This window comes from Alternaria conjuncta (genome assembly GCF_024043145.1).
Source record: "Alternaria conjuncta strain BMP 0040 chromosome Unknown scaffold_6, whole genome shotgun sequence".
Taxonomy (NCBI): Eukaryota; Fungi; Ascomycota; class Dothideomycetes; order Pleosporales; family Pleosporaceae; genus Alternaria; species Alternaria conjuncta.
This window is the reverse complement of record NW_026250095.1, coordinates 555,543-578,808: the sequence shown is the minus strand read 5'-3', so window position 1 is coordinate 578,808 and position 23,266 is coordinate 555,543. Positions and strand designations below refer to the sequence as shown.

Here is a 23,266-nt window from a genome sequence, read left to right as displayed (position 1 = left end):
GCATAGATTCAGCTTCCGCGCAGCTCACACTACTATGCACCATCACGACAGGAAGGCTGCCCGGAAATGACGACGCGCCAGCCCCTCCAAACCCTTCCCCCGCCGTCGGCCAACGTTATCAACACCCGCTACGCCCACCTCCAGCGGCCGACCACCACCCGCAGCGCCAATGGAAGCGCAGGGATGGACGAGCAGAGATACGCCCAGGAAGACGTGCAGGATGCAGCTTCCGTCGGGTCTGCGCTGAGCGATCTCGAAAACGATGCCGAGGACGAATTCGAGAAGCGCATGATCCAGAATGCGCGCGACGAGCGGCGGCTGAACCAGGCGCTGGGGAGCAGACCGCAGGCTTTCCGGAAGGCACGCACGCACCCACGCGTCGGGCTGACTCTGGACAACCTGGAGAGGAACAACGCGGTAGCTGGGGCGGATGGCCATGTCAAATTTGAGAGCCCGCCCAGCAGCACCGGGAGCGCGAGGAGCGACCCGGCGATACACGCGCCAGCTACATGGGGGAGGAAGAGCAGGAGCAACCGGAACTGGATGCGTACCATCACGTACGAGGAAGAGCAGCAGCAGACACCCGAGCGAGCCGACGACACAATACACGACCACTACGATGAAGCACATGCAAACGTGCCGCGTCGCTCAGTCGAAGACAGCCCGCTCTCGCACAAGGGCACACCACGCAACGACCAGTCGCAAGAGTGGGACCTTACGTTCGAGCTCAACGAGGCCTCTATGATCGCATCCACGCCTTACATACCACGGAACACTGTGTTAGACGATATACGGCAGAGAGAGATGCAGAGTGTCAAGGAGCAGGCAGCCACTGCCCGGCTGGAGAGAATGCGCCAAGGGTCGCCCGAACAATCGCGCCCGCGGACGTCTTCTATACGGACGGTAGACACCGTAGATAGCAGCGCGAGAATAACAGATCAGGTGACACAGCCAGCTCCTTCGCCCAAGCGGAGACTGCGCACGCGGACTCATTCGTGGCAGTCCATTGGGAAGGCGCAACCGGTCACGGGCATCGGCATGGAAGATCCGCCGGTTGCCATGTACAAGAGTGCTGAGAACATAGCTACAGTAGATCGCGAAGTAGTCGCCACGGCCCAGCCTGTCCCTCCAAGACGCATACCGAATCGAAGAGAAGACTCACAGGATCTATTGCGGCGGCTCGCGAGAGTATCCAACACACCAAGCCCGAGACAGGCAGCACCATCCAGACCGGAATCTGCGCCCCCGGCACCGCTCGACAGCGCACCGCAGACTGTGCTGACCGAGACTACGCAATCTGAAAGCAAACCCGCCTCTGTGGAGGAGACGCCTGTCTCTGCCGAGGTTCCTGATGCGGCAGCAGCGACCTCGATCGTGCGGCAAGAGCACACTGAATCCAGGGAAGCTGCGGCAAGCACCGAGCATGTGGAAGCTACACCAATGCCGAAAGAGCGACCTGCCCTGAACCCAAAGACGCCAGTGGTGACTGGTGCTTGGGTCGATACACCAGGCCCGCGTACAGTACAAAGACCTGCCGTGGCGTCCAGATCGCGTTCACTTTCACCCAAGAAAGGCAGTCCGCGCAAGCAAAGACCGTCTGAGAAGGCCGAAGAGCCATCCGAAGCCATGTCCGTAGAGCCTGTTCGCCCTCAACTTCCAAAGTCTGCATTGCAGGCTCTCGTAGACGAAGCCAAATCTCAAGGCAGACGGCCATCAGCCGACTTCGGCGATTCGACCATCAACTCACTCGAGGATCTCATCGCTCCGTCAGGTGAAAGCCAAATAGACGAAGACACTCTTCAAGGCCTTCAGCTACCGACCGAGACTCCTCGTAACGAGGCAGAGCGCCAGCGACAGCAAGAACTGTTACATCTCCACCTCATGAACGACCGGCTTCGCGCAGCGCGGACCAGCATTCGCGACGCAAGCCGCGGCATGAAGCGCGTCGAAGACCAAGTCGAGCACGTAGAAGAGGGCGAGAATGGCGAAAAAGTCAAAGTGGTGAGTCGTGCATGCCCTTGCGCGATAGACGATCATGTCCAGAACTTTTCCATGTTGAGATGGTGGAAAAGTCTGTTCTGGCAGCAACAATTGAAGACCCTGCGCCAGACATCGAACAGTTGGGGGAGAGCGTGGGGCGGGCTCACAGGCTTGAGTATCTTCTTGATAATCCTTTTCACTTGGTGGATAAGTGAAGAGATTGCTTGGTATGTTGCATCTGTTCTGCCGTTACGCGTACAGGAATGTTACTGACTAGTCTCACAGCGAGATGTACTGCCAGCCGATGTATGCTTACTCGTCGCCCCACCCGTTCAGCGTCAACATGAAGGCTCCCAAGTTCCCCTTTGTCATACCCACAGTCATCTACCGGACCTTCGTTCAAGGCTGGTGGGTACCAATATCGTCCTTCTTTTCTTGGATTGCCGCCACCATGTGGAGTGTGTTCTTTGGTTTCGAAGAGGCGCAGGCCGTTAATTACAGTGCCAGCCAGACTATCAAAGCTGGGAGCACCATGAGGGAAAGCCACTGGATTAGCGACGAGGCGGCCAAACTTATGGAGGAGAAGGGCTGGGATCACAGCATGTTTGAAGACGAGATTCTGCCTGGGGGCAGGTGACGGCAAGGAATTGCTTTTGTCACGGTCATTCATTACTTTCCTTTTGTCGCATTGATTCAGCGAAGGCGTCTTGTCTATTAAGGCCGCATGTTTGAAACAGGAGTTGGATACGCCACGATTGTATTATTATGATAGCGTCTTGGATATCGCGTGTGAGTAGCAAGGGTCATGTTGGTTTATCGACTGATCCTTGATCATTGCATAAGAAGAAATTTATCGCATACCTCAACTTCGGCTTTAAGATGCTTTTGTGATCGAGACGGAATGAAGGACTAAGACATCTGCTTCGCATCTTTTTGGATAGTTCCACCTATCTGGCATCAGCCTCGAGTAGCGCGTTGTCTATTCTGTTCAAGCTTGGCCTGCAGTTCTCGGGCTTCTTCCTCTTCCTTCTCCAATTCCCGGCGTAGCCTTTCTTCACACGCTTTGGCTTCAGCCGTAATGATCAAGCCTGTACTTGTAACTTCGAGCGCGCAGGCGGGGTCTCTCAGCTTCAAACTCAACGTGAAAGGTGGAGCCCAGTGTTTACTCAACAGCGACCTGGTGATAGCCCTACTTACCTTGTCTACGCCAGTATAGCGCGCGTAGTCGAAGCCTTTGCCTAGCACATCACTCTAAACGACAGGATTACTCCCTTCTTTGAAAGCTGTTCTCGCTGTTGAGCGTCGATAGTTGGTGGACCATCCAGCAACGCGTCTCACATGGTTGATACTGCCGTTACATGGGAGTAGAAGTAGTACCTGATCTTGTATCTACTGACGCTGTGTAATAGAAGTATGCCGTCATGTAATCGACGATTAATCGACATAGGTCAGGGCATGAGTGAACACCTGGGCAGCGTCGACAAGGAACAACGAGGAATATATTCTGGGGTGGTCGTCAGACAGCAGAGTATCGCATTTCGCGAATGCGATATACTATAGTGCTCGTTATGCGATACGCAATGCGGCTGTTGTTGGATGTATCAGTGATGTCGAAAGGCTACCTAGGTAGCAGCTTGTTGCCCCGCGAGCAGCGGCGCGTCCTCGCAGCACGTGACGTATGGGCTTCCACCTGAGCACTCTCCAAACTCTGCCTGCCCCTCAACTCAAAACCTACGCAAGCCACCATTTGCAGATTGCTCGGCCAGACTCCGATGACGAGCGACCAACGCGAACCGTCGCCTGGGTACTGATACACAATCGCGCCGCCACCCCAGATCATTGGCGCGCGCTCCTCGCTTCTAGACAAGTTCACATCTGCATCCGGCATGGTGTTGCGGACTTCAAACACCTGCTAACTCAGACACCCTTGCATCACCCCAGCTGAAACATGCTGATTGGTTTCAAGCGCCGCCCATCCAATCCTCCAACCATTAATAGTTTCCCGGTTCTGGGGTGTCGTTCGCAAGGTTTAGGGGCGGAACACCTGGGACGCGTACCTTGTGGGCTCGAAGTGTCTCAGTATGCCGCCCTCTGTGGGGGCTTGACAGGACGTTAAAAGGTGGAGGGGCTCGCTGCTGCGCGAGGGAGGTAAAAGCAACGTGAAGCAGGTCTAGCAACTTGCGGACGGTGCGGTGTAACAACATTCTTATCTTTCGAGCGCGGGCCGCACACAGTACATTCTCTTCTTGTTGACGACGACGCCGTATTTACGCCGTAATTTGGGGTCGGAAGGCTTACTATCACTCATTCTTTGTCGCCGCCCCTCGTTTCTGTTCGACCTCACTATCTGGCTTGCGCCTACACTACGATCCTTCGGTCATTCCCACGTTCAACGCAAGATCAGTTCTCAAAACGCCAAAATGTTTCTCGCCACAATTAAACTCTTCTCGTTCCTGATCAATCCAGAGTTCTGGGCCAGGACCGGCTTCTTCGTCGGCTACATTATCGCTTTCCTCCTCGTCTTGGAAGTTGTCCGTCTAGCCAGCACAGATGCGAATCGCAAAGAGGTTGAGAAACTTCTAGACGCGTATGCTGCGTCGAGGAGTGACGTGCCTGTAAGAAGACGTCGAGAAGAGGCTGCACCAGTGAAGAAGGTGGTGCAGGTATCCATCGATGAATTGGAAGACATGGAGAGGAGAAGTGTGATTGCCGAGCAGGAAAGACAAACACAAGAACATCAACAACGGGAACAAGAACGGACACGCACTCCTAGCCCTGCAGCGGCGCGGATACCAGAGTCCAGACATACCGAAGAGAAGCGCAGACGCAGAACGACATCTACATCCGTATCTCCACATGCTACTTCTCAGTCCCACTCACACCCGCAAACCACCTCCTCTTCGAGTCCTACCCGCCGTCTTCGGAAACGCAGCGACACGCTCAACTCTTCCAGCAGCGCAGAGGCTAAGGGCACTGCCGTACGGAGGCGCAGGGAAACTTCTCCCATAGAGTCTAAGACACGGGAGTCGAGGCATGCGAGTCCAACACCAAGATCGAGAAGCAAGGAAGCCAAGATACTAGGTGGATCATTGGGCAAGATGCTGAGGAGTAGAGGCTGAAGTTGAGCGGAGAGTCCGAGACGAATCATGTATAACCTTTTATGCTACGTAGGCATGACTTTACGAGTAGATGTAAATCTTCGAAATGTACAAAATTGGGTATCTCATCAACGCGTTCACGCACCCCAATCATGCTTCCTTTTTGTCTATCCTGAAACTCGACGTTAGGTCCAGCCTATGCACCTGCCAACCCATCCATACCCCCAATCTCCTTTTCAAATACCTCGAAGTCCACTCCTTCGTCTTCGAACATCTTCTTCACCTTCTCGGCGGCAGCTATCTGTCGCTCTTGCGTGAAGCCACCCGGAGCGTTGCTTTCGTACTGGATGAGCTCGACCCATCTGAAGAACAAGCTCTCCTTGCCCATGGCTGTGAGCCGGTCCTTGAACTGTATGACCTTGTCCCTCGCTTCGGTTTCCGAGCCTTCGTCGAGCTTCGCGCATTCCCAGACGGCCCATTGTCCGTTCTCTGCTTCAGGGTCGCCGACGTAGACGAAGACGCATTTGCGGAGGTGGTCGAGTGTGATGTCCTTGCGATCGAGCAGTTGCGTGGCAGCAACCATGCCAAAGAAGTCCAGGTCGAAGTCTGAATCCATCAACAGATATCCCGTCTTCTCCCTCAACCTCGTCTTGTCAACCGCGGGCAGAACTCTGGTCTTGAAGAAGGGATTATCCGCGCCTGCACGCCCACTTCCACCTTCAGCCTCCCCAAGCAGGTCCTTGGCTCCCCATCCTCTGCTGACCCTCACATATACCTCCTCGTCCCTAAAGCCCACATTCCACCGCCAGCTCACGGGATTGCCTGGCTGCTCAATGAAGAAGGTGAACGGCCAGAGCGCCACGAACCGGAAAAGTAGGAAGTCCAGCATGAACATTGCCATGCGCTTTCCTACCCTCCATAGCAGAGTTGCCCAAGGCGTGCCTGCCCAGTATATGGTAGTCTCATTGTGGTTTCCCATGACGGACATGAGGATGGCCCAGTAGTGAGGCCCGATGACGTACAGGCGCCATAGTACGAGCGCGGTTATGGCCGTGTTGAGGAGGACGGGGACGCCGAATATACGCCGCTTGAACCAGGCTGGATGCACATCGACATGTGTTATGTATACGAGCGAGCGGTCGAAGGTGGACAGGAGCGTCTCGAGTTCAGCCGGGGCTGCGGTGAAGGGCTGTGGGATGGCTTTCTTGGACTTTGTGCCGGCGGACTTGACCGCGCGTTGTTTAGTCTTGGGCGGCATGGCGAAGGCTACGAAATTGCGGAAACTACGACGGGGTTTGGAGGAAGCATTGGCCGAGATTACGATGTGCTGAACGTTGTGGTTGGACACACGCAACGTCGAGCTCCAGCATCATTCCGATCAGTTTCACCGTTCCGAAAATCTGGGGTAGCTGCCATCCGCCACACCACACCTCAAGATATCCATTCTCAACCTCAACTGCTCCTTTTCCCTAGCTTGACACACGCTCAATTCGCTCCTTTATGCAAGTGCGACACCTTATCTCTCAGCCTCCTCTAGGCTTTCACATGCGACGTCTATTTCGGGGCAAAAGCAGGTCGGCCTTTGTTCTGCAAAACCCCCCGATGGACGCATCATTCAGAACCGTGCCCAAGGCAGTGCCCTGTCCCGGTTTGGGTTCATCTGGGTCGGTGCTCGTTTGACGTTTTCGCCGACCATCCACTCAGGAACTGCGTTCTGCTGATCTCCGGCATCACTGAGGAGACCCGGTACTACCGTCAGCCGTCGATAACGTCAACATGAAGGCACCTTATTGAGGCACAGTTGACTGCGGCGCAATGTAAGCAGTGTTCTTGGTCATGGAAAACATGTTGTACATTCCTCAAGATGCAAGAACACCTATACACCGCAGAAAGGAGACTGAATGAGAAAAAGCATACTATGCGTTGAGAATAGCAAACGTTAGATCTGCGGAAAGATCGCTCGCGTACCACGGGTGCGGTAGGTATCCACTCACCGCAGAAGCCGGTAGCCCCAATCCAGTGAGGCCTTGTGCTGCCACATCTAGGCACGGCTGCGGATAGGCCGGGCCCGTCGTATGGAACGACCGTCCATCCAATGGGATTGAACATGGTATGGTTATTGCATAGTCGTCATCTAGTTTGCTTATCTGGGTCAGCCGCTGCTCTGCTCTAAGCGATGCATACTACCGTTTAGACTGCATCAGTCGCGTGGCAGTAGAACCTGATATACACCACCTCGTTCCCGCCTCCCAGGTAGAGCTTTTTGGTTCTCTCCAACCTCCTCTGCAGCAAACGTTTCACACGTCCAACATCAAACGGGCAAAGATGTCGCAGCAAGGAACCCAAGGACCTCCAGTGAGTGATGTCAATTCCAGCCTCCTTCTACGCGCAACTAACCATGATCAGTCTGGAGCTTCTGGGCAAGCCAGTCGAGGCCCTCCATATGCGCCCCTCAATGCCGGCCTGGGTGGAACCCCTGCCATTGTGCCTGACGTACCTCTCGCCATTGTCTTTCTCATACTCTACCTGATCTTTGGCGTTATCCACATCAAGATCTTCAAGGGTAACAAGCATCGCGGGCACAAGTTCATCTTCAATGGCGCTATACTCGGTAAGTCCTTTCAGTCCTATTGACTAGTATGCACACGGCTAACACATTGCAGGTCTTTGCAAGATCAGAATCATCACCATGTCCCTGCGGATAGCATGGGCCAACTATCCCAGGAACATCGGACTCGCCATCGCGGCCAATATCTTCGTCTACATCGGTACCATCATCTTGTACGGAGTGAACTGGTTCTTTGTCCAACGTATTGTCCGCTCCCAGCATGCGCGCCTAGGATGGTCAACGCCGTACCGCATCTTTCACCGAGGTGGACTGGTTCTGTTGGTAGCCACTCTACTTATGCTCATCATAAGCCAGATCTGGCAGTTCTTCACACGCGACCAAAGCAAGCTTACTGCTTTCCACGACCTATTCGTCCTAGCTCAGACATATTTTACGATATTCTGCTTTGCGCCAGCTATCCTAGTAGGCATCTCGCTCCTCGTTCCTAGGACAGAAGTCGAGAAGTTTGGCGCTGGTCGACTGAGGTACAACATCATCATCCTCCTCATCTCGGTGTCTATTCTCTCCATCGGGCAGATCTTCCGCTGCGTTCTGGCCTGGATTCCAGGAACCCCATTGATTGATGTACAGCGCGACGTCATCAAGCTGCCGTGGTACCTGACCAAGGGAAGCTTCTACTGCTTCAATTTTGTCACTGAGATCCTCGTCATCATCATGTTTGCAGTGGTTCGCGTCGACCTACGTTTCTACGTGCCAAATGGGGCCAGGAAGTCAGGTGACTACTCCAGGAGCCGCGTTGACTTGCACGACGAGAACGAGAAGAATCTTACCGTACCCCCGCCCACTCTGGCTCACCCGATGGCCCACCCCAACGACTCAAGTCAAACGCTACACAGATACCAGTCTTCCGTGTTCGAAGACACCCAGACACTGGCTGATTCACTACAATACCCTCATTCGACTCTAGAAGTAGACAACACAGGTAGCTGGAAGGTCAAGCGTCTCTCGGGCGACTCATCGAGAAGCCGCCACACTACCATTTCTTTCGCAGCCTCATCTAAGACAACACTAAATGACAAGGCTTCGCGCCCCGATATCAATGTGCCGCCAGTTCCAGAACTGCCTGCTGAATGGCCATTGCCGGCTTCCACGCCACCGCCGGGTGCAAGTTCTGTTCTGGAGCATACAAATCCGCCATCGCGTCGGGGCACCCCGCAACAACAGACATACGAGCTTGAACATCACCAATTGAATGAGTTCGATGTAGGCGATGCGGTTACCGACGCATTGGCCAGGCTGGAATCAAACAGTGACAGACGTAGAGCCAACCCTTCGACCCCACCTCCGAGATCTCATCGCAAAACGCCAGTACCGGTTTACACTCCTACTATGCCATCTAAAAGTGGAAGTGTTTCGCCATCCCGAAAGACCAGGAAGCGCGTTAGTTTCCCGCAGACAGAGGTCATCCGCAGCCGCGCAAACAGCGCCAATTCTCAGGGTGCAAGAACCCCTGCTATCGAAGAGATCCCCGAACTCCCGATCCAGAAGCCCTCCGAGTCATCGAGACCAGCTCACCGAACTGGACCGACAAGAACTCCTAGTCTCGAAATTATCTCCTTGTTGAACCACATGAGTGGCGATTCCACTCGCATCCGAGACGCATCACTCCAGCGAACACGCGCCACCTCAGTCGCGGGATCGGACGAACCTAAGACTCCTGCTTCTTGCGATCTTACTCGACAGACAAGCTCAAAGTACAGTAATGATAATAGCAGCGCAACAAGCTCCGAAGTGCGAGAGAAAGAACTCGCGAGGGAGGAATTCCGTCGCTTCAGCTCAGAGGCACCGCACAGATAGGGTTCGTCTCTTTGAGCAATACCCACGAACTCACGACTTTCCTTAATCTCTAATGGCTTGACCATCATACATTCTTGTTTTGACCGGCGTCTGCAGCATCTCGTACCTATGGTACACTACGCGCATATTGGTCCACATATCGTCCCACTCTCTGGACGCTTCCCTTATTGTACATACTTACAACTCAATCCTGAGTATCTCCTATACAATTATCTTAGGCGTTTAGTGCTATTAAATTGAATCTATCATGCTGGTCGCCTAACGGCACGGCGCATCACACATATCCGCTCCGGTTCTTTGTCTCCACCCGATATTTCAGGCAGCAACATTCTTGCAACCACCATTCGTTCGTGACGCTAAATACAGTCCGCAGACATTTTGAGTATCGTACGTATGCAATATCATGTAGGAAGCTGCAGCGGACCGGAGATTGAGAGTTCATCCGATGCGTTCAAATTTCGAAGTGAGTAGATATGTATAAAGTAGCTGAAGGCGTTAAGCAACTTTCCGTACCACCAACCAGCATCACAGTTTCAGTTCCATCTCAACCTTCACAGTTCAGCAACAATGTCCTCCACCCAAACCCCCATCCGCGTCGGCGTCCTATACGAGGGAACGCAAATGACGGACCTCGCCGGCCTCGACCTCCTCGGCAACCTCACACCCCAAACCATCAACCTGATCATAGCCATGAACCCACATTTCGCGTCCATGGCACCCCATGCCATCCCCATGACCTTCCTCTACATATCCTCTACCATGGAGCCCGCCCACGTAACCCCAGACATGTACGTGCGACCCACGCATACCTATGCAACCGCGCCGCGTGACCTCGATATCCTGCTCCTCGGCGGCCCGAACCCCGCGACTGTTCACGAAGAGAGTCTGGTATTTTTGAAAGAGGCGAGTAAGCAGACGAAAGTCATCCTTACCACGTGCACGGGCGGTATGTGGTTGGCGAGGAGTGGGGTGTTGGAGGGGAAGAAGGCTACGACGAACAGGGTCATGTTGGGCATGGCGCAGAAGATGTTTCCTGGGACGGAGTGGGTGGATCGTAGGTGGGTTGTTGATGAGGGGTGGTTTGATGGCGCGGAGATTTGGACCGCTGGGGGTGCGGGGTGTGGTGAGTTCCTTTCTCTTTGATGATGAAGTTGGGTTGAGATGTATTGGTGCTGACTTCAATGCAGGTATCGATATGTTCATTGAGTATACGTACCAGAACTTTGACAAGAAGATGGTGGAGTTTGGATGCGTGGGATTGGATTTAGACTTTGAAGGGCGTAGCGAGTTTTACAAAGGAGCGCTGCCTGATATGACCATGGCCTGAAGATGTGAGTATTGCAGAAGGACGTATCAGCTTCATATCAGCTTTTGAATGAATCTATGTAGTAGTTTGAGTTCCACCATGCCCTGATTATGAGATCGATGGACGACATCGTAAGCTTCCACGCTCGATTTGAACAGAGAGACCAGACACATTCCCATGGCTTTGATAATTTTTTGTTGAAAAGAAGAAGTGTTGGAATTTATGCGAGGAGAAAGAATCAGAAAGCCAGATCGGAATTTATACATTTCTTGATGCACCCCACAGCACTACAGCGACACGTCCTTCGCTTTCCTCACTTTTCATACATGGCGATACATTTCCTGTGGAGGAAATCGAGCTGGAAACAATAGATTTAGGTGATCGGGATTGTAATCACTACTCTTGTTAGATTAGACGAGAGCAGCGTAATATATACAGAGGATCGCGTAATACACTAGTACAAAAGAGAGAAAGCACGTGATTGACCTAACAGGTGCTCGAACACCTGTTGCGACATTTCCCCATAGCCTTCCCTCCCACCTGATCATTATATCAACATGCATGACTTTTTGTTCTCATTGTCTGCCACAGTCGCATTCCAAATATCACAGCAGAGTTCCACCTTTGGCTTTTGTTACAAATCAGGTAGCAGATGTGTAGAAGCTACTGGTGTATAAGCTATTGAGATGATGAAGAGCCCCAGGAAGGCCCATGTAGGCTGTGGTGGACAGTTTTGAGAAAGCCTGAAGGCACACCATCAATTCACATGGACACCATTTTAAAGGCAGACGCTGAAGTCCACACGGAGAAGGACATCCATGTCATTCTCTTCGATGGAATTTGGAGGAATACCGGCGGAACACATACGTCGTCATCGAGTAGTTTTTGGTGCTGAAAATGAAATGGTAAAGTGTAGAAGACTTCCCAGACATGAGAGGAAGATGTCATCTTTTGTACTTCAGCCAAACCTCCTAGCAGTCCATGAATAGTCGTAAGACTGTTTTCTGATAAAGTCAGTCCACCGGAAGTCCAAACTCATGTCCATGGTTGCTTTCGTTTTTTGAAACCACAGCTTCAATCAATGGGCGCAGCAGTCGCGACCACAGCCACCAACATCCGAATTTTCGATCTTCGTTTCGGGATAGTACCTGATGTAAGAAGACGACAGCGACCAAAATGGATATTAGTAGCAGTTTTTAGAGAAAAGAAGCAAATACAATTTTTTCTCGTCTAGGGTAGTTGCTGATCATACAAGAGTAACATTGGGCGGATCAGAAAAAGCCATAGAATTTGTTGATTGTGTTTTGAGGCAATGATGGCACCGAGCAACTCCATTATGTGGATTCTGGTGATTTTTGGAGACAAGACCAAGTTCCCAGGGTGACAGAGAGATGAAGTAGAAAGGCGTAGAGATAATTTAAATACATCCTAGCGCATTAGCAAATGCTGCGTATAGTCGCGATGGTGGTCATCACCATACTTCTTGCAAGTGGTCATGAAGACGCTTGGCAAATGCGTGCTGTGCTACAACATATTCGACTTCATTAGCGTTCTCCATTTTCCCATACTATGTACTTGGTATACGAGCGTGCAATATCCATGTCCATCTAGTCGTACAAGGACTTCCAACTCAAAAGAGGCGCCGCATCTCCTTTTCCCACTAACATTACTTTGCCGCTGTTACCACACCCTCGTATTCTCGACTCGCTATGTAATCCAGGGTGCGCTGGAAGTGTTTCCTTGGGTTCTCGAGCGAAGAGGCGTTCTCGTTGGATTGAAGGTTGGAGTGAATGAGCTCTATGAGACCGTTGAGGTATTTCGTCGTGACCTAGTAATCGTTAGAAAACCTTCGGAGTTTGCAAGATGGCAACTTACAGCGTCGTTTTCTTGGTCGAAGTAGTAGACGTATCTGTTCAAAATCTCAACGAAGAGCTCGACTGAGACCGCGGCATCCATGCATGCGTCGGCCACACGGAGAGCACGTTGTAAGCACTCGAGCACTCGCTTGCCGTCGCGGTAGAGCTGTACTAGTCAGTACTGGTTTCTTGAAAGTCGGGTTGGGTCTACTTACGTTCTTCGGGTCCTCCTCGCCCAATGCCCTGATTTCAGTCGCCCACCACAGGTGGCTTGCGAGGTACACTGCGCGACACTGATCCGGCTTCTTGAGCAGCTTGCTTCCATGTAACGCGCACTTTGTGATCAGGGTATCGTAATTCTCCTTGCCGAAATTCCTTGTTGTGTGTAGGCCACTCGCAATGACACACACAGCCTGGAATTGCGCTCTTGAGTCGCTGATGGCCTCCTCGTATATCGTAAACGCCTGCGCGAAGAACTCGTATGCGACCTCTTCGAAGCCGTTCTGATCTGCGACTTGACCACAGGCGATGAAGAGGCGGAGGGATAGGTCTGCGGAGCCGGTAACGCGCGTGTAGAGTGTCGATAGTGTACTGTGCATGAACTTGTAGAGAGCGGATGATTGTGATTGCCAGTTGTCTTCGAAGTGTTCGCGCTTCTTGTATTGCCGTGCGAGCTTGAGTGATGCTGTGATAATGGCGGGGGATGTGTACTTGACGCGCTCGTTGCCTTCGGCGAAGGACTTGCGTGCGGCTTGGAGGAGCTATGGGAGTTGTTAGTACGTACTATGGTCTGCACGTTGATTGAACTCACCTTGAATTGGGTATCGTTGTCCTTGCCGCGAATAAGGTGTACTATCCGCGCGAGCCATCCTTGCTCTTCTATTGTCTCTTCCGTCTCCTGTGCCCGTCTTTGAATCGGTCCTCCTGGGTATCCCTGCGCCTGCTGGATGCCTTCCCGAATGAGAACCTTCAAGATCTCCAGCACACTCTCGAGGTTCTCCACGGATGCGATGTAGGTCTGGTTCCGCATCAGACTTCTTGCGACTTCGCCAGCCACGGCTCTCCGAGTCGGGTATGGTTGTGAATGTAGCAGAGGAATGAAGTTGGGTAATGCGAGCGCGGTAAAGAGAGAGATGTAGGTCTTGATCGGCGAAAGGAGGAGGCTGAGGATCTGGCTTTGAGTTGCTTGCGAGTGCAGGTCGGCGCTGTTGGCGTATTCGGCAACTTTTTGATTCGCAAACGTCAGGACTTGGTCGATGTAGTCGAGTCTTTCGGGGTAGATGTTCCTATGGATGTTAGTATCGTCGCTATTTTAGGAAATATGCTGGGACGTACAAGGCGAGATTTGCTAGCGACACCAATAGTCCGATCGTGTCTTGTATTGGTAGCCGCTGCATCTTGACCAGCGTCTGCACCTGCTCATGGAAGATCTCGAACAGCTTGACATTGTTCGGTATGCCGCGTCTCTTCTCGATATCGCCATCTGTCTCGGTTGCTGGGGTCTCGTCGTTCTCGGCGGAGGTCTCTGCGGGTTTCGATGCCTCTTCGGAGTCTTCTTCGGTGCTTGGTTGCGTCTCTGAGGGTTCCTCTGCGTCTCCGTTCTGCTGCGCTGGCGCTGATTCGGGTTCGGCGGCCTTCTTTTCCTTCGCTATCCGCATTTGCTCCATGAGTTGTGCTATTGACTCCTCTTCCGTCTTCTTGCGCTGCTCTGGGCTTTCCGACTCGGCTTCTCTCTGCGCGTACGACGACAATCGATCCATGAGGCCGACTACGATGGCTTTGACGTTTACGTGCGGATTGAGGCGTGCGACGGCGGAGAGGAACTGGTCGAGCGTGTGCAGGTGGAATTCGTCCGGGAAGACCTGGGTGACAACTGATGCGCGTTAGTGATATCCTGAGGCGGGCAATCCGATACATACCCTCGAGGAGGTATTCCTGGGCCAAGACATCGCGACATTGCACAATCTGCTCCAGCAGCGGGTTGAGGATCTTCTTGTAGTTGTCCAGATCGACCAGCTGGCTGAGCCTGACCAAGTTGCTGCCCACGAGGAGCTGCAGTTCCTGGCGCTCCTTGGTCCGCTGCTCGCGCTCCCTGGAATGGCCCTGGTGCTGCAGGCGCACCCACAGCTTGTTCATCTCGACAAAGTTGGTCAGGATGAAGCTGATGGAGTCCTGGAGATTACCCTCGGGCCCCTCGCTGTCGCCCGACGGAAGGCAGTCGCGAGCCTGGCCGGCCAGATAGTAGCGCAGGAAGAGGCCGCGGATGGGGTGCTGGACGCCGCGACTCATCTCCATCATGTCCTTCATGATCTCCTTGACGGGCGCATCCTCAATGGCCATGTAGACAGTGCCGACGGTGACCATGAGGTACAGGCGCGGGATGATGTTGCCGGCATACTGGACGAGTTCGTAGAGGTCGGCGAGGTGGTTGACGGGGTGGTTCTCGCGCAGGTAGACGGAGAGATGGCGCAGGGCATCGAAGACGGCCATGTACAGCTCGTAGTACTGCTTGGGGCCGAGGCTGCTGGTGCGCAGTTCCGACACGAGGGTCGAGCTATCATGGGGGTCATTAGCATACACACATGTTATACGTGGGTAGTGCGCGTACCTGCACTTGAGCGCATCCATCAGCTTGCCCGGCGTCTCGAGGCAGCGCCGCATGAGCATCGTCTGTTGGCGCACCACGGCCAGGGCATCTTCGAGCAGCCGGGCCTGGTCTTCTACGGGGGGCGGCGACGCCATTGTGAGCGAGAGAGGCGGATCGTCCGGGGGTGTGGAGAGCTCGTCGTGGATACGCACCGCCGCCTTGGGTGTAACCGTTCGCCAAGCACGCAGGGATGCAAGCTCCCCTTCGACCTGCGTCATCAGCCTTCACATCATCACTCTGCCGCGTCAAAACTTGGGCTTGTGCATGCATCTATTACTTAATCTATTGGTACATCGGCATTCGTCGCAAAGACGTGTCTAATCTTCACAACATAAATCCTCGCCGTACCAGGCTGGCTTCCGGCCATTATTCGTATATCGTAAAACACAGGGAGAAAGGAACAGGCGGGTTGAGCCAGTCTACCGCCAAAGCAAAAACACCGAAGAAGTCTGGACCGCAGGTATTACGCAGCTAGCTATGGCGCCGCGGTGACAGCTGCAGCGGCTTCGAACGTCTTCACCCGGTAATGCGTGTGCCACATGCCATCGTCATAGTACTCCGTGGGGCCGTTGTCTGGCGAGAGCGTGACCGTGACGAAGATTGGCTTCGGCGTCTCAACTGGCGTTGAGATGCTGCTGGAAGACAGGCTCGAGATCGTCGGTGTTGCAGTTGATGTTGGCAAAGGAACCGATGGGCTAGGAGTTGATGTAGTTTTGACCGATGATGTTGATGTAGGTGTTGGCGTAGGAGTGGACGAGACTGGTGTGGGTGTTGACGATGATGATGACGACTTCAACATACTGCTCGAGCTGCAGCTAGATGTCGACGCGGGCGCCGGTTGAGGCTCGACAACAGTCGCAGTGACTTCTTGGGTGACAGTCTGTGCCGGTCCGACGACTTCGACTGTCTTCGTTGTCTTGATCACCGAAGTGGCTGTTGCGACCGGGGTCGAGGCGTCTCCACCGACATTGACGACCGAATAGCTCTTGTTGCGTGGGACAATCTCGCGGGGCTTCGACGAGTCCAAAGGCCGTCCGGTAGCCAGTGTTGAGAAAAAAGCGGCCAGTGCCAGAGTCTGAGCGTTGAGAAGCATGGTATCGAAAGGATTGGGATGGTTTATTGACTGCGCCGTTGATAGTCGTGTACACGTGTTGAGCACGGCTTCGGTGTGGGTATGCGCTGGCAGAGCACAGTGTGGGAATCACGATGTAGGTATCCGTTTATTAGATCCATAGCTGCTGTCGTGCTGCGCAATTTCTCGAGGGCTGGAAATGTGGTGGTTGGGTGATGGCTGGTCGTGCACGGACCATGGCACCCGCGACGCGAAGCTGGCAGACGCGACAGGCTGGACTCATCCAAACTCTTGACCATCAAAAACTTGGAACTTTGCGACCCATGTAGCATGTTGTTATATGTCGCATCACATGTTAATGTCGGTCAATCGATACAGTTATATCGTTAACTAGGTCAGCGCTGTCCAAAAGCCCCGTTCCCCGGCATCTCCTGCGCCGGCCTCTGGTTCAACGCCATTTCCTGAGGATCCCGCGTTCCCTGCGCTTCGACCATTGGACCACCCTGGAACTGGTTCCCATACGGATTCGCGTTCATCTCTTGGTAGTGTTGTGACGGGTACTGAGGCTGCTTGTCCTGAGCCTCGACCTCACTCCTGTATGCCATGCCGTCCACTTCCTGGCCCTGCCTCATCCAGGACTGCGGCGGATCCGTCTGTTGCATCCTCGGTTGCATCAGAGCCGATTGTATTTGCGCCTGCTGGTTGATCTGTCGCGAGCGTTTCTTGCTATGTCGTCGGAAAGCCCAAAAACCCAGGCCGGCGAAGAGAAGAAATAGTCCTACTCCGACACCCACACCAATGCCGATCATCCTCTGTTGCGCGTCGACGGCTTTGTCTGATTTGATGTCAGTCAAATTAAACGGCCGCGAACTCGGAGGTCGGACTCACCGAAGGTGTCTTTCATGTCATTTCGGCTAGCATCTGGCGTCATATTAGAGACTCAAATGTGTGAGGGAGGCAGGCATACTGACCGAACTCGCTACTTGGATTAGACATACAGACTAAGCTTCCGGATGAGTCTCTTTCGCAATCTGAAATCGATACTGAAGTTGGGAAGGACATGAAGATGGGATGGGTATAATCCCTTGATACAATTCCGCTCTGACGTATACTTATTGATCCTGTGTCAAGGAAATGCAGTAAGCACTAACTATGTATGCGAGACGATCTACTCGTTCTACTTATATCACAACACAGTGATGGCAACACAGGGCTATGTGCATCCTTCTCTCGTTGGAGTAGCACTGAGCTAGCTGCTTCAGGAAAAGTGCATGCACGCGAGGAACCGCCCCGCCAACCGGTAAGGCTGATTGGCAGACTCACAAGATGCGGAGCACGCTCAGCCTCGTCACATCGGACGCCTTACCTGACAGGAAGATCTATATCCTCTTTTGGAGTGCGCTACAACGATCGCTTTCAGGATTGTCGCCCAGCACTACGGTAAACTCGGATCTATCCTTACCATATATCACTGCCCACTTCGCGTGTTCCGATGGTCATGTAGAGTGGCAACAGCGATGGAGGAGCGACTGGGAAACGTGCTTCATTCAATCACTGTTTAAAAACTTCTCAGAAAAGACATTCAGACCCCACGGAACTCTGGCAAATCCTCATCTCGCACCCGTATCTGTCGTACATGACCTTCACCTTTAGCCTCTTCAGCCGAGAACTCTCGTGGTTCAGCCTCGTCCAAAGCCCTTGTTTTCACGCTATTGCTGAACTTCTTGCTCCACCACCGCGCAATGCCTCGTCCTTTGAGCTTCACTGTTGCTCTCTCCTGTCCTTCCGATTCTGCCTTGTTTCCACCTATCGGACCATCGCGTTCAGTAATAACAAGGTCGCTCGCGGATGACTGATGAGAAGAGCTGCGTCTTCCAAGTGTGAAGGCGGCGACTGCGATGAGAAGGACTCCAAGTATGGCTCCGATGCTGATGCCGGCGATTGCCCCGCTCGATAAGCCTTTGTTGGGAGAGGTTGAGGCTGGCGCAATGATGTTTGGTGTTGGAAGTGCGGATGAGGAAGGTGTCACTGAAGATTGTGTAGCTGGGATTGTTGTTGCAATGGATGTTGGAGAGGAAGCATAATATGAGGAAGGGAAGACAACAGTGATCGGGACGGTCTCTAGAGTCGAACTGAACCTTTGCGTCATGACAAGCGACACCGGAGGTGTTGTAGAAGACGGCACAACCGCCAGGGGAAGCGTCGTGATGAACGCGGAGAGAAAGAGGGACATATTCTTGCAATGTAGGGATCTGGAGCCACGTTTGCCTGAACGCTCGCAGTAAACAAGATACCGATGAGTCTGAAGTAGCCTCGTCGATGCACACGATAAGAACGGACGAGGATATGAAGAGACTGGCAAGGCGCAAGTCGAGAGGATAATCATATCTCCCCCGAACGGCCCCCACACCACTCCAGCCGTTCACTTCAGCCAACTACTACACTTTTTCCTATGATTGGTGACGCCAGCCTCATAAAAGCGATAGAACCTCAGCCTTTGGATAGCCAGGGACCGGATCTAGTAATGCCTAGCGAGACCTCACCAATGAGGGTGCTCTCTCGGATAAGATCTTGGAAAAATTGCTCATCGGGGTTGAGCTTGGCAGCCTGATGTCTTCAGCCTTGTGCATCACGGGGTACTGCTGGTGGGCGAAAGTCATACGGAAAAGATGAGATGTCTCTCTTCTGATAGCATTCGTAAGCCTCTACCTACTCGGCCGGCTTCGACTGTCCGTTCGCCATACTCGGCTTCGGATTTCCCTCAAAGCTCTTCGCATGTTTCCAGCCCGCTTCCAAAGAACTCGCAAAGAGCCGTGTAGTACCCCACACATCGAATTGCACTGCGATACCTCGCATACCAGTTTGGATAGCCATGGGTATCTGATCCAGTCCCATCACACCACTAAAGCACCCGTCAGCCGTCTGGCCCAATACGAAGTAACATGCGATATACGTACCCAAAGATAGGCAGATCATACTTGGCAGCCGCAGCATTGAATGTCTCCATGGCTTCGAAAAATTTCGGATCGGGGTTTCCGTTCATGAATGAATGGATGTCCATGCCAGCGTCAATCATGTAATCGCCAGGACCAAACATGAGACCGGAAATGCCCTCTACAGCAGCAATCTCTTCGCAAGCCTCAAGGCCCTTTAGAGATTCGATCTGGGGGATGAGGCAGACGTGGTTGTTGGCCGTTTGAACGTTGTAGGGGTCGTTGGGGTAGAGCGATTGTACCATACCAGGTGTAAATGTCCAAGGGCTGAATGAACGATGGCCTTTGCCGCCTGGGAAGACATATTGTGTCAGAATAGGTGATGATGGTAAAGATATGAGGGACATACCGCCAAAGTACATTTCCTTAATGAAGTCTCGGACTTCTTGCGCACTCTCTACATGTGGGATGACGATACCGGCGCATCCTGCGTCGAGGGCAGTGGTAAGGCTGAGCTCATCGTGCTTCGGTACACGGCAGATGACCATTGATTTACCCTCGGAATGATGCTGAGCGGCGTGAATGCAACTTTATCGTGAAGGTTAGCATTGGTTTCTTATACACATTCAAGTTCTCAAAGTCTTGTCGCAATTGGATCGAAGAGAACTTACTCGTGTAACGTCAACCTGTTGTACATGCCGTGCTCAACATCCATCCAGATGAAATCCGGCTTGGTGGAGGCAATCAACTTGGTCACAAAGGTGCTTGGGATACCTTGCGCGATGCCCATGAGAGTCTTGCTCGCATCTGCCTGGGCGTCTTTGAGTGCTTGTTTGAGGTTTGCAGGTTGCGTGAGCATAGCGGCACGGTAGGGTGCTTTGGCGTGGAGCTCGGGTTGCTCGCTGTACGGCTTGAAGTCTGCCATCTTGGATGATGTGTTCAGCGTAGTGAATGTGGGAGGTATTGGAAGTGCAGTAAGATCGTGAGAGACTCCAAGAGGTTGAAGCTTGTATGTTCTGGTTCAATTGCTGACTTTGATGTGCAAAGAATACTCAGTCTTTATACCTGCTGAGTATATCTCCACCTCTTATCATGCGTGAGTAAGCGGTAGTACCGTGTAGTCGCACCCGCATGTTTCGGAGCGGCCATGACTGCTGCCTTGATAGGGCGAAAAGTCGTCCGGTCTAGATACACAACTGGGCAACGTCGAGGATGACGGTGGCCTCGCCTGGTTAGCGCTTATTACCGAAGACTTCTTCCGCTGACGATGCTATGCGTTAACACAGTGCTAATCCCGCTCCATCATAAGATTGTCGTGAGATGTGCGCTACGGAAAGACCGACGACCTTTCACACTAGCCTGCACAGGTGCGTACTGCGCAGCGTGTCAACATTGCACGTCTGAACGGATCATAGAGGTTTCGACGAACGATAATGGTCTTCTTTCTTGATGAGTGATTTTGGTTTCTTCATTACTATCGTAAGTGCTGACGCCGAGCAATTGTGGACAGTTGCAATCTACCGTGCTGCATGGAAGCGATCATGCAGGTGTTGTGTAACACATGCAATTCGGCCGAATGATGTCCCGACACGCAGTGACATAAGTGAACAATCTGCTTTGTATACTACAGAGTGTCCGATAATCGTACTCAAGTAGGATTAGACCGTAGTGTATAGGGCTTTCACGTAGTATCATGACACGCAGCCTTGCGTTACCCAACGGTGATAACAGTTAACTCCGAACATCCATCAAACAGGGTATCAAACTTCCGGCCGTGACGCTCTCGTCTCATCTGAACAGTTATTTTGGAAGGTTATAAGAACATTCCAGGTCTTAACGCCGAAGGTAACCTTGGAATGTAAAATGTCCTCTGACCCGGTCCCACCCGGGCGGTGTAGACGTGTGCGAATGGATAAAGTATTCACAGAAAGGTGTCGTAGAACACCAAATGTAGTGCCGATAAACTCATCTTAACGTTGTGGTATTCGAATAGACTGGCGAGGGATGTACGACTATCGATGGGTGGGCGCATTGACACTCTGGCGACGCTGGCCGAGCAATATATGTGCTTGAATACAAGCTCGGGGATTGAACTGATATCTCTCTTGTCGCTTGCTTGATAGCACCCTTTTCCGCGTCGTCAATCTCTACACTCTTCTTCTCCATCTCTTCTGGTGCCATGAGGCCAGTGTTCTTCTTTTGCTTCATACGCTTTGGTATGTCCAAGATGAGAGACGTAACGACAATGAGGGCTAGCAGGCCTGCTACACCACCGACAGCGATGATGGCGACGACACTGGTGGAAAGACCGCCGAGTTTACCTGACGGTCCTGACATTGTGATCGAAAGATGGTGGTTGGCTTTGGCTGAGGTGTGGTTGACCGACGCTGTAGAGGGCGGTGACAATGATTGGAAGAGGTTTGTATGAATGTAAGTCAACGTGGTATGTCGTTCAGCTAATTGCGATAGACTAGAACGAGTGTGAGCGTATTTGTAGCGCCTGGAGGATGCAGTTACACCTCAACACTATCGCGGCGCATCAGTCTCCTTATACAAGCCATCATACCACCTTGTCATCCATTTCCCCAAGCAAAGAAGCGAGCAAAGTTTCCCATGTCAAGCTGTTCTAGCCTTCCAAAATCCCACATTGTGCTGAAACTTCAGCTGGTGGCTTTTTCGTCGAACAAATGCAGCAACGCTACAACTTTCCTGAGGCCAGCAACGCAAGCCACGAGACTTGGCATCATGGGCCTGATGTTTTGTCTAGTCAGCGGATGAGCTTCCGTGCGAGTGAGAATAGTCGAATATCCCAAGCGGCACTCTTCGATGCGTGGGCTGATTTGCTCAGGGGTGCTAGGGCTGAACGCTAACGCGATGAGGTGTTTTGGGCTTGATGGCTGTATCGAATTCAGAGCGCTTTCATTTTCACCGGATGAGTTGCGCTCGAAGCGAGAGATGTGTTGTGCAGCGCATCGGTTAGCGGCACCTCAGACCGGTACCTGACGAGATCCTTCATGTTTTCTTTTCTAAAAGCTCTTTTGGTCAATCTAGAAGTTGCATGGCGTCCTGTGGTGGCGTGCTGGCCAACGCAGCGCTCAGGTATGTGTAGAACAAGGACCCGAACTCAGATGCAAGCGATGACAGAACAGCATGACTGACCAGTGCGTTGTTTTGTCCACGCGCCGATGTTGTTATGAGAAGTTTGTCGGCGCGGCCGAGATGCCGCTGAAGGATTGATGTGTGACAGCTAGCAGCCACTTAGCGTCGTTAGCGCCTGCCTGACTCCACGTTTTTCGGTTGCAGCCGCGGCAGTGTTCAGCTGGGACATGGGCTTCGCTTCACACAGTCACAACGTGGAGATTTGCACCATCATTACTCGCACATTGACCCTGCTACCAGATCTACGGGCTCCCGGTGCCTTTGAGGTTGCTGCTTGCCTCACCAGGAAAGCGAGCTCGAGCCCATGAGACAAACTTTCGGCTTCACACAGCAAGAGATTGCGCCGACAGAGGTTCATACTACTAACATACTATCGCGAAGCCGCTGTCGCACACCAGGACGCGAGACACAATATGCGCCCCCAAACGTTCGGATGCTACTCGATCGTCGATCGTTGGTATCGTTCTCGGAGCTGGCACCCCCGCCTTGCGATTAAACGAAGCGTCATTGTAGTCAGCTTTCCGGCACGTAAGCGATGGGCATACTTCCTCCAGGCCTAGAATCGTGGGATTTTTTCGAAGCATGCCAATGTACGGTGTAAGCCATGCAAGAGACAGGAAACATGTAACCGTCTTTTTCCAGGTATCGCTCAGAACCGCCACGCTTTTCTTTTCCCAACTGGCCAGGCATTTTCTACCCCGCGATCTCCCCAGCTTCTGCTTACCCCGCAGATGCAAACAGGTAGGAAATAATAACAAATGATGGCCATGACTGCAGATTCGACGTTCT

At 52.7% G+C, this 23,266-nt stretch overlaps 10 protein-coding genes across 10 annotated transcripts; 4 read left to right on the top strand and 6 right to left on the bottom strand.

Moving 5' to 3' along the window:
- Positions 1–183: 183 nt before the first annotated feature.
- J4E85_004572 (uncharacterized protein) lies at positions 184–2,617 on the top strand (the record flags this gene model as incomplete). Its single annotated transcript, XM_051468828.1, has 3 exons — positions 184–2,001; positions 2,044–2,207; positions 2,266–2,617. The coding sequence occupies 3 exons, from the start codon at positions 184–186 to the stop codon at positions 2,615–2,617; spliced, it is 2,334 nt and encodes a 777-aa protein (XP_051327043.1).
- A 1,783-nt stretch (positions 2,618–4,400) lies between these two features.
- J4E85_004571 (uncharacterized protein) lies at positions 4,401–4,948 on the top strand (the record flags this gene model as incomplete). The annotated part of the gene is made up of 2 exons (XM_051468827.1): positions 4,401–4,682; positions 4,784–4,948. 2 exons carry the CDS (start codon positions 4,401–4,403, stop codon positions 4,946–4,948), a joined length of 447 nt encoding a protein of 148 aa, XP_051327042.1.
- A 326-nt stretch (positions 4,949–5,274) lies between these two features.
- On the bottom strand, positions 5,275–6,336 carry J4E85_004570 (uncharacterized protein; the record flags this gene model as incomplete). The annotated part of the gene is made up of 1 exon (XM_051468826.1): positions 5,275–6,336. One exon carries the CDS (start codon positions 6,334–6,336, stop codon positions 5,275–5,277), a length of 1,062 nt encoding a protein of 353 aa, XP_051327041.1.
- Positions 6,337–7,403: 1,067 nt separating this feature from the next.
- J4E85_004569 (uncharacterized protein) lies at positions 7,404–9,504 on the top strand (the record flags this gene model as incomplete). Its single annotated transcript, XM_051468825.1, has 3 exons — positions 7,404–7,433; positions 7,485–7,689; positions 7,742–9,504. The coding sequence occupies 3 exons, from the start codon at positions 7,404–7,406 to the stop codon at positions 9,502–9,504; spliced, it is 1,998 nt and encodes a 665-aa protein (XP_051327040.1).
- A 567-nt stretch (positions 9,505–10,071) lies between these two features.
- J4E85_004568 (uncharacterized protein) lies at positions 10,072–10,831 on the top strand (the record flags this gene model as incomplete). Its single annotated transcript, XM_051468824.1, has 2 exons — positions 10,072–10,627; positions 10,692–10,831. 2 exons carry the CDS (start codon positions 10,072–10,074, stop codon positions 10,829–10,831), a joined length of 696 nt encoding a protein of 231 aa, XP_051327039.1.
- Positions 10,832–12,476: 1,645 nt separating this feature from the next.
- Positions 12,477–15,408, bottom strand: J4E85_004567 (uncharacterized protein; the record flags this gene model as incomplete). The annotated part of the gene is made up of 7 exons (XM_051468823.1): positions 12,477–12,638; positions 12,686–12,832; positions 12,882–13,427; positions 13,478–13,952; positions 14,002–14,539; positions 14,586–15,220; positions 15,275–15,408. 7 exons carry the CDS (start codon positions 15,406–15,408, stop codon positions 12,477–12,479), a joined length of 2,637 nt encoding a protein of 878 aa, XP_051327038.1.
- Positions 15,409–15,788: 380 nt separating this feature from the next.
- J4E85_004566 (uncharacterized protein) lies at positions 15,789–16,406 on the bottom strand (the record flags this gene model as incomplete). Its single annotated transcript, XM_051468822.1, has 2 exons — positions 15,789–15,931; positions 16,115–16,406. 2 exons carry the CDS (start codon positions 16,404–16,406, stop codon positions 15,789–15,791), a joined length of 435 nt encoding a protein of 144 aa, XP_051327037.1.
- Positions 16,407–16,780: 374 nt separating this feature from the next.
- Positions 16,781–17,316, bottom strand: J4E85_004565 (uncharacterized protein; the record flags this gene model as incomplete). The annotated part of the gene is made up of 2 exons (XM_051468821.1): positions 16,781–17,220; positions 17,274–17,316. The coding sequence occupies 2 exons, from the start codon at positions 17,314–17,316 to the stop codon at positions 16,781–16,783; spliced, it is 483 nt and encodes a 160-aa protein (XP_051327036.1).
- Positions 17,317–19,094: 1,778 nt separating this feature from the next.
- On the bottom strand, positions 19,095–20,243 carry J4E85_004564 (uncharacterized protein; the record flags this gene model as incomplete). The annotated part of the gene is made up of 4 exons (XM_051468820.1): positions 19,095–19,287; positions 19,343–19,670; positions 19,728–19,906; positions 19,990–20,243. 4 exons carry the CDS (start codon positions 20,241–20,243, stop codon positions 19,095–19,097), a joined length of 954 nt encoding a protein of 317 aa, XP_051327035.1.
- Positions 20,244–21,239: 996 nt separating this feature from the next.
- Positions 21,240–21,655, bottom strand: J4E85_004563 (uncharacterized protein; the record flags this gene model as incomplete). Its single annotated transcript, XM_051468819.1, has 2 exons — positions 21,240–21,312; positions 21,396–21,655. The coding sequence occupies 2 exons, from the start codon at positions 21,653–21,655 to the stop codon at positions 21,240–21,242; spliced, it is 333 nt and encodes a 110-aa protein (XP_051327034.1).
- Positions 21,656–23,266: the final 1,611 nt, after the last annotated feature.